This window comes from Corvus hawaiiensis, chromosome 3 (genome assembly GCF_020740725.1).
Source record: "Corvus hawaiiensis isolate bCorHaw1 chromosome 3, bCorHaw1.pri.cur, whole genome shotgun sequence".
In the NCBI taxonomy this organism is placed as follows: domain Eukaryota; kingdom Metazoa; phylum Chordata; class Aves; order Passeriformes; family Corvidae; genus Corvus; species Corvus hawaiiensis.
This window is the reverse complement of record NC_063215.1, coordinates 83,783,413-83,796,723: the sequence shown is the minus strand read 5'-3', so window position 1 is coordinate 83,796,723 and position 13,311 is coordinate 83,783,413. Positions and strand designations below refer to the sequence as shown.

The following is a 13,311-nucleotide window of genomic DNA, read 5'->3' as shown; positions in this document are numbered from 1 at the left end:
CTGCCCGGCCTCTCCAGCGCGCTTCCGCTCCGCCGTCGGAGGGCTCTCCTCCCGCCGCCCGCCCTCTCTATGGTGCCCGCCCCGCACCGCCGGCAGCCTGCGGCAGCACCGGCCCCCGCGCCTCCGCGCCATGCCGGCTGGCGGGTCCCGGCCGCCCGAGCCGCCGCGGAGCTGAGGTGAGCTGACAGCGGCTTATCCTTAGGGGGAGGAGGAGGGGAAGGTGAGATGCTTTTCCCGGTGCCGCACACCGCCGCCGCCTTCTGCTTGTGTCGGCCGCCACTGGGCGCTCCAGGGGCGGGCTAGGGCCGCCGGGCGGGCGGCGGGAAGGTGCCGGTGCCGGGCGGGCTGCGCGCCTCGGCCGGGGTGAGCAAGTGCCGGCGCTGCGGCTCCTGCCCCCGGCGCGGCGCCCCCGGAGCGGAGTACGGGGAGGGCTGGGGCGAGCGGCGGCTCGGGCGGCCGTGCAGCGATGTGTGCTCCGTGTGTCGGTGAAGTCCCAGGAGCTACGTATTTAGTTTGAGGTTTGCCTGGGTGTTTCACGAGAGTCTTTGATCTCCGCGTCTGCAGCTAAATAGTCACTTCGGGACTCGGTTGTTTGTATCGCCCTGCCGCCCTCGGCAGGTGCAGGATCTTGCTCCGGTGGATCTCCGGCATCGGTGCTTGCCGGCTTCTCTCTGCTCGATACCTTGTTGCAATTACGGTTTAGGTTGAACCCGTAATTTTCGGTAGCAGTGACGTTGTCTTTCCGGCAACGTCTCCAGTGCCTGAAAGAGAAATAACTTTAAGACCATCTTCAAAACGTTTTCAAGTTCTGCCAAACTGGAGTTCATCCTTCAGGGATACTGTGTGAATGCCTGTCAGTGGCAGGTGAGTGGCCGCAGTGTGATGGGGGAAGGGAGAGAGAATCCTCCCAAACGTGTTTCCTTGCTCCTTGTCTAGTTTGTGCAGAAGGCAAGAGAGATCTGGAAATCACAGGGCACAACTGGTCTTCAAATTAATGGTTCAGAAGTAGGTTTTCTGTATGATTTTCTGCAAATTGCTTTATTTCTTGTACCTTGTTTCTCTGCTTGTGAAGTGAGAAATTAATACTTACCTACTTACTAAACAACGTCATTTTGTTCGGTATATCTCTCTAAAACAGAAATTGGGATAGAAAATTGTGGCTTTGTTGTTCTTTTCTTGGGGGACCTGCCCGAGGCATGAAGAGGGGCTGGGCTGAATTTAGAAAAGTGCCTTAGCAAATGCAGAAGTTCTTCGTATCTGCAATTTATTTTTAAATAACTCTGCTTTTTCACACTGAGTGCTATAAAAATTTTCCCTGTGCCTTAAGGGAAATGGACAGATTGTTCAGTTGGATGATGGGATAGACCTCAATCCATTTTTAAACTGGACTTTATGTTATAATAGCTTTTCCCCTCTCTTACTAATTAGGCTGATAATTCAGTAATTTATAGGGCTTTTAGAACATCAAGCAGAACTTGATTTTCTTAGAGCAAATATTTAGTAATATCCTAATTCAGCATTCTTTATCAAATGTTTACTGACGGCTATAGCCACAGAAAGGTTAGGTATAGTTTTAAGCTTAATTAATGAATTTTGGAAATTTTTGTTGTCAGTTGGAGAACTCAGGAGTGCTAGGGTCATCTTTGAATGGGCTGCTCAGAGCAACTGAGATTATTCAAAGGAGTGTTTGCTAATAAAAGCCAAATGACAAAATGCCCTGACAAGTCTTCATATACTAGAAATTATACACTTTTCTTCATGTTTTTATTTATTTTAGTTAAGTGCTTGCCTGGATTGAACCACAGGTCTCTATGGGCTAAACTCATGGTTTGTTTTTTTCCCCCCTACTAGAACTGCCAGATATATGCTGAATCTTTCATGCTTAAAGGACTACCTCTTTATGACCTGGTCATTACCTTTGACAAACTGTTGAAACCTTAGGAAAATGGTAAGTTTTGTACATATTTTTACTTTAGAAATTACAATGTAGAAAATTGTTTATTATATTGAAGTGTATTGCAGGGACATTTGAACAATTATTTTTACATTAATGGCTGATTGTGGTGTGTGTTTTCTAGTTTAATCCAGCTATCGCCACATGCAAATATTTGAATTTACAGTCTTACCTCATAGAGCCTTATGTCTTTGTAATTTATGTGCATTGTTGAGTGCTCTGAAATTGTTTCCTCCTAATTATTGTTTCCTGAAATAAATCAGAGAGAATCAAAAAGGTTACCTGCTTGATTGGATTCCAGGCTATGCTTGAACCAAAAGAGCTCATTAGTTGTGGGGGTCAAAAAGTCAGTAAAGAGACTTGATGGGGTTTTTTTCAATGGTTCTAAAGACCTTTTGCATTTACCTTTATTTGGCTCAATTTAAAGCTTATTTTTCAAGTTAATATTAAAGCATTAGCCTTTTAATGTTATTTTTCTATGTATTAACCACTTAAGCCATAGTAAATATTGACAATCGTTTCTAAGTAAGGGTGCAAATTGCAGAAGTACCTAGATCTTGGTCTCAGGTTTTCAAACTCTTATGCCTATACTTCATTTTATGTACAAATTTGACAGAATTTCCATCTTGCACAAAAATAATCTGATGAGTATGTGAAAGGAAGTTTGCATGATCGTATTTTTTCCTTGTCCTCCTAGTGGATACTTATCATTAGAGTTTTCTCTAAAGACTCAGAATACAGATTAAGTTTGAAAAGTTTACATGTTACCAAATACCTCCTCTAATGTGAATTTTAGAAAAAGCTTTCAACAGAAATGAAAGAAGCTCTTACAAAAGAGCTGAAAGAATCACTTAAGCTTACTTGCTTCAGTAATGTGAAAATAAAATAACCTGCTACATGCTTGAGTTGGCAGAAACATCTCTGCTTTGCTGAGATGCAGGATGCCACAGAATTATTGTTTTCACTTATTTTATTAAGCATACTTGAACAATTTTATTGTAATGCTTTGGTTGGTGACCAAGGGAAATAGTAGGAGGAGTAAGAGATTTCTTCAAAAGTGCTCTAAACAGTGCATGCTCAGGAAAAGAGTCTCTAGGAAGAATTTTATTTTAAAATCTTTCAGAGAGTAGCCTCATTCTTTTGTCATATTTTCTAGCCATCGCTGTCCCCCACTCCAAGCCCATACATGGCACAAAGGAAATCTCCCAAGAACTGAAGTAGCATTTAATCCTATGCCACAATCTGGTTTGAGGCCAGTGAGTTTGCAACCTGTGGGTTGTGTTAGACATCTTCCTTTGAAGTGAAAGGCAGCCTTTACAAAGAGGTCAGCGATTTTGTATTTGGAGCTGTTATGGTCTATAAACCTTAGCTTACTGCTTTCCTATGTGTCCTCTGTTGACAATTAAAAATGGCTTGACATTTGGATGGGGGACAGTGGTTAGGGAGTGGGGGAGTTCTGCTGTTTGGCCAAGCTATTAGTAGCAAGGGAAACTAGAATCCAAGGTTCCTTGGACGCTCGCCTGCTCCATGTGACAATGCAGATTCCACTAGCACTGAAAACCTGATTAATAGGGAGTTCCTGTCCATTAAAAATCTGGTAGATCAATTGTGCAGATCACTGGAGAGTGACTGCGTAGGTACCAATTAAGTGAAACTATGAAGTCAGTTCTCTGAGATAGTTTCTGAGCACTAGGTGTATGGTCATGTATGCTAGAATAAGCTTATTTGATTAAAAAAGTTAAACCACTCCTTCACTATTTTTGTTATGCAATACCATGCTGTTTAATAGGAAAACTTTTTCATACCAGGTGCAGATTGACTTTGCAGCCTTACGAACACTGCAGCAAAGTTCACAGCTGACAAAAGAGCCATTCAGAACAAAAATAAACATTTTTTAAATGATCTGATGCCTTGAATTCTGTCCCTACTGATGCTAACTACAGTGTCCATGTTTTATTTCCCTTCTAAAGAACACTAAGAAATATTTTTAACATTTTCAGTGGAGAGGGGAAGGGTTTTGTAGTGTGAAGATGGTTGCATAAGCTGTGTATTATAAGGCATTTTGGCAGGGTTACAAACTTTCTCACTCTGTGTGTACAGAGAAACTCAGTCCCTAGGGCTATCAATCTGGCATCTTTCATCAGCACTAAATTTACTGCAAATATTTTTTGTGTGCATGCAAAGAAAAGCACTATTAAGACTTTGTGGGCAGGAGTGAAAACATTCTAATAGACGCTTTTTCTGTTTATTTCTCTCAGAATTTCTCTTCACTGAATTCTGGTGAGCGTGTTCTGCTGACTTAAATTCACTCAGCATGTGTTTGTGTGTTGGTCTCATTATAAGTCTTTATTCAGAGGGCTTTTGAAATGTTGTCTTGCTCAAGAGCCTGTTGCACTAAGATTTTTTTTTTGTTTTTTTCTTATTAATCTACTTACAATATAACTATGATGTCTTTGTGTGGTTAACTGATAAGGAAAGTGTACAGGTGAAATGCTGTTAGTGCCAGAGATTTCTGTAGACAAATCTACTGTGTTGCATGCTTGCTTTTTAGGAACGGAGTTGCTTAGGAGCATGAAGTTTTTTCCACTGTTGTTCCAATGCGCTGCTCCACCTGTCCCAAGTGAATTGCTAATGCATGGCCTTAGAATGTGAGCTTTAGCACTGCTTTTCTGTGTCCATGCAATTAATTTTCTTGGGATTTTTGTTTGGAACATTAATATTACACTGCAGGGCAAATTCAGATTAATTCAGAATAAATTTAGGTTAAAGAAAAGAAAGAACCTAAAACTAATCCTGGTATTCATTTTATCTTAATAATATGAGCATGTTAGGAAGATTTTTAAGTTCACTTGGTGAATATGTTACTGAAATAATATGGAAATTCATAATGTGCACTTTGGAGGTTTTTTCTTAATGGTTATAACCTGGAATTTTGTGTGCTTTTAGCCTCTAAGTGAGGGCATGATGATCTTATCACTTTAGACCAACATTACATCTGGACCTGCATCACAGCTCAGGAGTTGTTCATTCTGTTGTTACGGTGTTACAGTTGACCCAGTTTGGTAAAATAAACAAATTGGGGTGCATCTTGTCCTGAAATTACAAGTTTGTCAGTTGTTCAGTAATATTTTGGCATTTTCACTGACTCATGTGTTTATTTTATAAAGTGACATACACAGTGCAGAGCTTACACATTTGATCCTAGGAGGATTTGATCCTAGGAAGAGTTGGCATATAAAATTACTCTTTATTCCATGTTGTTTTGGGAGCTGCTTAGTTTCTTACCTGGACTTCTCTTTTTCTCCTGGAAGACTGTTGAAGTCTACTATTTTAATACTGAAATATGACATCATTAACACCAGGAGAAATAACAGTCATTCAGTGTCTCTGTGAGCTGTTAAATTTCTTCTGTCATGGTATCAATTGAAACAATCTTACTCTGGGTTTTAAGTTAAGTTAGTTTTTACTACCTTAGAGTACTGAGTTTTTGTTAATGTTTGTGATAGTTATGATTTTGTAATGGAAAGATCCTTTTTAAATGGAAACCTCTTAAAGTGGCCTTGATAATAGTTTTTTGAAAAGATGATCTGAAACAAATTAGATCTCTGTTTACAGGCTCAGGTATTGCAAGCATTCAAATTCTACATGGAGAAACTGGTAACTGTGTGCTTCAGAAAACCTCTCAAAGATCTATTAGTCAAAAATACATGTAAATTGTTAGAGACAGCTCATATGGCCAATATCTATTTACACAATTAGAGCTGAAATGAATTTACTGTGATAACTTCCTGTTGGAAGGGGCGGAGTTGAAACAGCACTCAAGGCTAAATTCACCACTGGGTTTAAGTGGTTGCAGCTTCATTAACTTCAGCCAAGTTACACCAGTGATTAATTTTTGGGGGTTGTAATTTGCTTAACATAGGTTTCTTATAGTTCATATATGATTGAGTTCTTGCTCAGGCCTTTAAGGGCCAAAAAAAGACCAAATCAAATGTATTGTACCTCCTTACAGTCCTTGTATGGTCCCCTTTACCAAAATATTTATTTCACAATCTTTTATTGTATTCATCTTTGATACATCCCTGTGAAATATAGCAGTACTTTGTGGTTAAGAAATGCAATACAGATGATGTAACAGTGTGACTGACTTCATAGAGGAGGTTCAGAGCAAAGAAGGGATTTGATCTCATTCATTTGTGTCTGACACTGAATAATGTAGAAACTAGACCATCCTTCCTTTAGGAAATATAAAGCAAATTGATGCAAGAATTTAGTAGAGCTGCTGGATATTCTGATTTTCTAATGATGGCAATTATTGAAGCTCTAACAATTAGCTCTGTTCTTAATTAACCTTCTGGTTGGACCTGCAGGCTTGATAACAGAGGGACCTCAAGTATGTAATACTTATGGAGAATTGTTTCATAACTTTTATGGACAGCTTTCCATTCTATTTGTGTTTGCTTCTGGCCTTGATATGATTTAGGACCTCAATGAATATTTTTACAATACTAATTTTCTGTGTGTTGATGAGGGCTATAAAACTTGCTTGTCCCTCATCAATATATAAAAAATATGAAGTTCAGTCTCACTATGAAATCTAATTCTCAGAAAATCTTGAATGCTCTTCTTTCTTCAGTTGGGCAACTTTTAGATAATTGATCATTCTTCTTGCATCTTCATTTCAAGGGATCTGTTCTGTCATCTCTGCTTTTTCATATATGTTGAAAACTGTTACCTGAGATCATGAGAGATTTTTTATTATTGTATTTTTTTTAGCAACCTCTCTTATGAGATGGTAGGATCTGACAGCTTTATCAGGTCCTTGGAAAATAAAGATTTGGATAAAAGTGAGTTGAGCTGATTAATTCTCATAAATATAGTCTGTGGATTTGCAGGACTTTTTTTTTTCCTGTAAGGAAAATGTACCTATCCTAGAAAAGATGCATAAATTTGTCTAGTAGGAAGCTTTTCATTTTGTTATGCTTTGTAATCAAACTTGTGCACATGTTCTGAAGTGTTACAAAAATCTGGGAGTTCTTCAATTAGAAGGAAAATTAAAAAATCAAAAAAGGCAAATTACTGCTTCTCATAAGACTTAAAAGGAGGTTCATGCATCCCAAGGCAAGACCAGTTACTCATAGGTTATTCCTGACCAGCATTTGTCTAGACTGTTTATAAAAGAGCTGCAGTGATGAGAGTTCTCCATTCTCCTGAAGCAGTCTGGTCTACTGCCTTTCTACCATATACATGTATACATATACACCCAATATACGTTCTGGTGTTTTGGTGCAGACAAGAAAAAAAAAAAAGGAACACATAGAATGGTGAGGTTGCTTTTTGTTCTTGTAACATTCAGTCAGATTTGTTCTAGTGAAGCTTGAGACCCAAAACTTTTCAGACACTTGGGGGACTCATCATTGTGTATTTTGAGTGCTGATAAAGAAGTTGTTTGTGTGAAGTTTTTGACAGAACTGTCATGTGTTCTACTAAAAGCTACTATTTGTTCCCAGACAAACTTCTTATATTTGGCTGCTGACTGAAACATATTTTTAAAGTAATGTTAAATGTGGAATAGTAGATTATGCCTGGCAGTATGTTTATCATTGTTTATTAAAACTGTGAATCAGCAGTATGACTAGGAAGCGTAGAAGTTGAAAATAGCATGTGGAACTTCCTCTTTAAACCTCACTATTCCTGCTGTTTATAGATGTGAAGATCGCTGCGCCTTTAAATGCCGCTGCCACTTGAGAAGTGTCACTTCAGTGTCAGAAAGTGCCAAAGCACCAAAGTGTTCATGCTCAGACATTTTTGTAAATTCAATGAAATTAGATAAACCACTCCTGCGTCTGAATACTTCTTGAAGGACAGCAGACTTAACACATTTGAATAAATAGACCTCTTAATCTGTGTATCTGACACAGAAGCAGAAAGCACATAGAAAGATATTTTTACCCCCCTAGTACATTTTTTTCAAAGCCAAACAGGGCAAACTGAACAGTCAGGAGGATGTTAATGAGATTCTCTCATGGTGAGGCTGTCTAGTAAAGGGACATAAGTCTATCTTTTGAAGTGATAAACTACTAGTGAGTCCATGCTATAAGACAGCACAACAGCATGGATTTTTTTTCTGCAGAGGTGTCAGGTTAGGTAATGAAAGCATACATACAAATATCTTTATTCCCCTTTCTTTAGAATCAGCAGCATTCCAACCGTTGTATTTCATATAAAACACAATGCAGTGCATAATTCTGCTAGCTGGAATTGGTCTGGCTTTGTGAGATTACAGCTACATGAGTTGCCTACCACCTTTGTCTGCTGTCTCTTTCTTTCTATAGCAAATTCTGTGATGGTAACTTCAGCAACTTTTCTTGGTTGTGGCGAGGCAAGGGCACTCTGGTGATAAAATATCTTGGCTTCCACATTAGATGAAGAAGCAAACTGTTGTAGAGAAGTTGCATTTGAACTTCTCTAAAGAACATATGGACTTTTTTGTTTATTATCTCCTGTAACAGCACAGTAGACATTGTCCTTTTTCTTGCAAGCTAATGGACTCGAAATGCTATGTTATATGTAGTTTTTACATAGTGACATGTAGATACTGTGTCATTTAGAGTTTCCCCCCATCACTGGAATCTTCATTTTGGTATTAAATATAAATATTCATAAAATGAGATCAATCTTTTTCCTTCTATGTGGATGTTAATGGGCAGTAAGAAGAATTTGCAGTATGTGTTTTGATTGTGTATGGCCATGACAGTTTTCACATTGGTTTTTATTAATTTGTGGACGATTATTTGTCAGTATGAAGAGAGGCATTACAAGACAATATTTACATTATAGTATCTTCACACCAGCTATCAGAAAGATCAACAGATTTATTCTTCTTAAGAAATATGTGGGTTAGGTTTAGTCATTCTTTAAATTTTAGTGTTTCTACAATTTTCCTTTTTTTGTTCTAATGGTAGAAACACCAACTCTGTAAACATACCGGTTTTTCAAAATACTTGTTTCATTTTCATGGAATCAGTTTGATCTTGTTTTTCCTCTAGAACTTGTAAAGCTGCTTGTATTTAAGTAAAAAAAAAAAAGGGGGGGGGGGGGCAGTGAAAGAAGATTATAAAACCCCAGCAACAATAAAGAAAATTAAATTCCTTTATTACTAGGTAGTGTCTACTTTTCACCTGTCCTTAAACCTGAGACGTGCTGAATTTCTTCTTTAAAACGATGGGGATTCCACAACATCTCTAGACAGCCTGTTTGGTTGTTTACATAGCAACCTTTTCTAGACCAAATTGCTGTTGCCAAATGTAGTGCTGTCCCTTCCTTTCTAAAACTCTTACCTTTTTACCTTGCTGGGATCCAGGTTATCTTTTGTACATTTTGTTCTGCGTATATTGCGCACACCACCGCCCCCCCCCCCCGCCCCCGATTGTAATTGATTAGTGCCTGGCAGGACATAATGAATTCTCTTGTGCATGTAACACTTGCTGTATTATATCTTGGGAGAAGAAGAAAGCTTGGACTCATGGTCAGTTTTCTATTTGGTATCTCTTTGAGATGGTTTTCATCATAACAAACTGGTTAATTCCTATTGCATATAGATGTGCTTTATTCATTCCAAAAGGTTGGGGATATTCTGTTTATCTCAGTGAATTTTATGTTATTCCTTTTGGAGTGCTTATTGCTATAATTAATTTTTAATTAAATCGTCAAAAATGCTTATAACTGCTTTTAACTGCAGACTTTATACAGCTATTATGGTTTATCATCGAAGTTAATGAAAATATCGCATAGAAGCAACACTGGGAACCATCTGAAATGCCCATTCACTTTGAATAGAGCAGTGTGGGTAATAGAGTGGGGAAGCTGACTTTCAAAGAATTAAAAGAAATTAACGCCGAATAATTAAATGGCATGAGAATGAGAGAGGGAAAATAATGTCTTTGGCATAGGAGCTATATGAAGGTAATCAAATGGAATAAAAAACCAATTTGATGTAACTTTTTGAATGTTAGAAGAAACAATGTTATGATCTTGATTGTTCTGTAAGATATGTCCAAGATCAGTAAATGAAATACTACACTGTATGTTCAGGAAACATTCACAAACCACCCCCAGCTGTCCAGGATGAAGGAGCTGTGTTAGTATGAGGGTTTAGGGGGGCTGGTGGTGTTTGTGGTTTGGTTTTGTTTTAATGTCCTCTTCAAATTTCATCTGTGCCAGGTCAGATGAAACTTTTTTACTTACTTTCTTACTACATTTTTTTTTTTTAAATTCAAAAAACACAGTCCAAACAGCTGTATTTAAGGTTATATTTCCATAGTAAGGATAGATGGAAAAAAGCGAGCAACTGAAAAAGTTGTCAAAATTCTATTAAGTTGTATGAAGTACATGATAGAGAACACTGATGAGCATGGGCCTTTTAAAACTGAATTTGACCTAAAATACAAGTGAGGGCCATTTCTCTAATGTACATACTGTTTGTCCTAAAGCAAACAAGCATGCAACTAATTTCTTCAATACAGACTTTGTCTTTTAGCCACTTGGCAAATATTTTCCATTTTATTTTTCATTTGTGCTATAATCTCCATGATAACATGTGCCAACTGTATGAATCTGTGTGGCAACTGAAGCACATTTATTCACTGGTACCTTTTAACAAAGGTCAGCACAGTTCTGTTCAGTGTTAGTTTTTATTTCAATTTTGAGCAACCAGTGAAGGGAGGACAGATGGGCCTATGAAGAAACAAACATTGTTTTTAAACATGTTGTTTGTGTTTACGATTCAATTTAGTGGCAAAACAGTAAATACAGGAACTGCAGGTTAATGGCCTTTTAAATATAGTTTAAATCATGAGGGATTTAAATTCCATTTTTGTTTATAAATAAGTGTTTCTATGTGTGTTTTTAGACAGAGCTAGAGTTCATTCTCACAGGATTTAGATTCACTTTGATACCTGCCTAGTGCCTTGGTGAACTCAAAAGAAACTGCAAATAGCAGCACTGAAAAATGAAGAAGGTAAAAAGTTTCATCTGGGTGGGAGGGGAAATCCATTTAAAAGATCAAGGGCAAGCCTGTTCTAAATTCTTTGAACTAGCTCTTTTTGGATTTTCATTCTCTAAGGAGTCCTAAGGGTTGTAGAAAGGAATAGATTTTCAGGGCTACTTTTATTTGGAGAAATACTGAGTTTCAGGCAATAAACCAAGAAATGTTGTGCTCTCCAGCTTCTCAGCTAGAAACAGACTATCATTTTAGCCAAATGTTCAGAGGAAGTGAGTTAACATTTTCCATCAGAATGTTAGCTTCCTCTACAGAAAATATCACTTGTCACAAGCATCTTTTCTCATTTTTCACAATCAAATAGGAAATGCCTTGTTCAAATGCATTCATATTTCTCTTTCCCTTTGCTGGCTGTTGAAAGGATAAACTGTTTTCTACGGACAGAAGCAAGACAGTGGTGGTAGGACATCCTGGTTTTTAATTATTGCTGTTAAAACTAATTCCGTATTGGGTTTGGGCAATTTACTTCAACCTCTTTTGATGCATCATTTGATCGATGAGCTAGGGAAAGCAGCAGTAGTTATTATTTCATATGGCAGAAAGAGTAAAATCTGAACCTTTCAAATACAACGTCATGTTTGGGATTATTTTTTTAGTGCTTTAGAACAGTTATCAATAAATCAACATAACTGTAGTGTGGGTGTCTATCACAATACCTTCTAGTTCTGATTCTTTCTGGTCTGATTAAAGTTTTGTTCTCCCCTTAACCTTTTGTTTTGTGTTTAACTTTCTTTGAGAGAAAATGGCTTGATTAAGGAGCATCCATCTAGTGAACAGATGCATTCTCCAGGTAACTTCTCAGTATCTCCTCTAGAGTTCCCTTTGTCTTTCTGGTGTTCAAGGAAAACCGATTATCATCTAATGTGGCTGCCAAAGGAAAATGCAACTTACATCTCTAATGTATAATGCATTATTCTTCTAGTCTGGGATAGAATATTTCCATTGGAAGGGACCTACAGTTATCACCTAGTCCAAATACCTGAGCAACTCAGGTCTGACCGAAAGTTAAAGTATGTTGTAAAGAGCATTGTCCAAGTGCCTCATAGACAGGCTTGGGGCATTGACCGCCTCTCTAGGAAGCCTGTTCCAGTGTTTGACCACACCCTTAGTAAAGAAATGCTTCCTAATGTCCAGTCTAACCCTTCCCTGGTGCTGCTTGTATGTTTTAGGGTAGGCTGTAATTTTTGTTAGACTGGTATGGCTGGAAGTGGTTAGCAAGTTCTTCAGGTTGGAAGCAGAGATGGAGTTGTCCTGGGTGGTGCTGGCTTTTGTTTTTGTGTTGCCCAGCTAGTGGTGGCTTGTTGCCCTCTGTGTGCTTCTCTGGAACTCCTCACTGTCTATTTAATCAGGCCTGTGCTTTGTATGGTTGTCTGTGAGCATATTATTGGAGACAGTGTGAAAAGCCTCACCACAGTCACAGGGAATCGCATCCCCTTTCCTCTGTTGAGCAAGTCAGCTCTTTGTAGAAGCACCACTTACCCATCATAAATCCATGCTGACTGCTCCTGGTGACCTTCTTATCCTTCATGTATTTGAAAATGCTTTCTGGGCTAACTTGCTGTATTACCTTCCAAGGACTGAGGTGAGGCAGAGCAGCCTGTAGCTCCCTAAATCCTCCTTCTTATCCCTAAAGCAGGAGTGATCTTTTCTTTTTATTTTCTTTTTTTTCCTCAGTCCTTTTTGCAGGTACAAAGTTTATGAAGGAATGATTTGGGGAAAATCTCTTCAGTAATCTTTACCAGAAATATGTTTCTGTGTATGAAGGAAAGCCTACATATTCTTTTGATTTTTTTTTCCATTTGTCTGCAATTTTAATTCTTCTAGCAACTAAAATGAAAGATTATCTTGCATATTTAGCAAGTGTGTATTTAATTTACTCAACTTGTGTATGCCAAGAGTTAAGAAAGCCTGTTGAAAACAGGTAGCCTAAAACGTATTTTCATTTGAAGGAAAGTATAGGTAGCTGCTGTAGGAGGCTTACCTAAGCTCTTCTGTAATACAAGAGTGCTTGCTGATTCTTGGCTGCACTATTTAAAACGTGAACTAAATCTAGTGAGATGTACATAATGGAGCTGTATTTCAGGTATATTGTTGCTAAATTGAACAGCAGTATTGCCGTGCTTCTAAAGGCTAAAGATAGGAGCAGATACAATAATGATCCTGTAACATGTAGGTCTTCTGTTAAGTTACTCTTTGTTCCCATGAATGTGTCTAATTGCAGCATTGATTGGAGTTGCATCTTCACAAAAAGGGAAAATTGACTCCTGCTGAGGGTAGGTGGGGGATTAGGTTTTTT

The 13,311-nt window shown here is 38.3% G+C and overlaps 1 protein-coding gene across 6 annotated transcripts in view; it reads left to right on the top strand.

Annotated features, from left to right (window-relative positions):
- Positions 1-63: 63 nt before the first annotated feature.
- CNST (consortin, connexin sorting protein) overlaps positions 64-13,311 on the top strand; it is a 47,303-nt gene continuing 34,055 nt past the window's right edge. The window contains exons 1-4 of one of the 6 annotated variants that reach the window (XM_048299278.1): positions 71-176; positions 1,852-1,948; positions 4,213-4,234; positions 13,237-13,288. Coding sequence is in view for 3 of the 6 variants with exons in the window: in XM_048299281.1 (XP_048155238.1) it covers positions 1,946-1,948; positions 4,213-4,234 (25 nt within the window). In the remaining 3 variants the exon portion in view is untranslated. Of the gene's footprint in view, positions 177-719; positions 865-1,851; positions 1,949-4,212; positions 4,235-11,396; positions 11,416-13,236; positions 13,289-13,311 lie in introns of those variants that run through there. The other 5 variants (XM_048299281.1, XM_048299275.1, XM_048299276.1 and 2 more) reach the window with 5 other exon arrangements.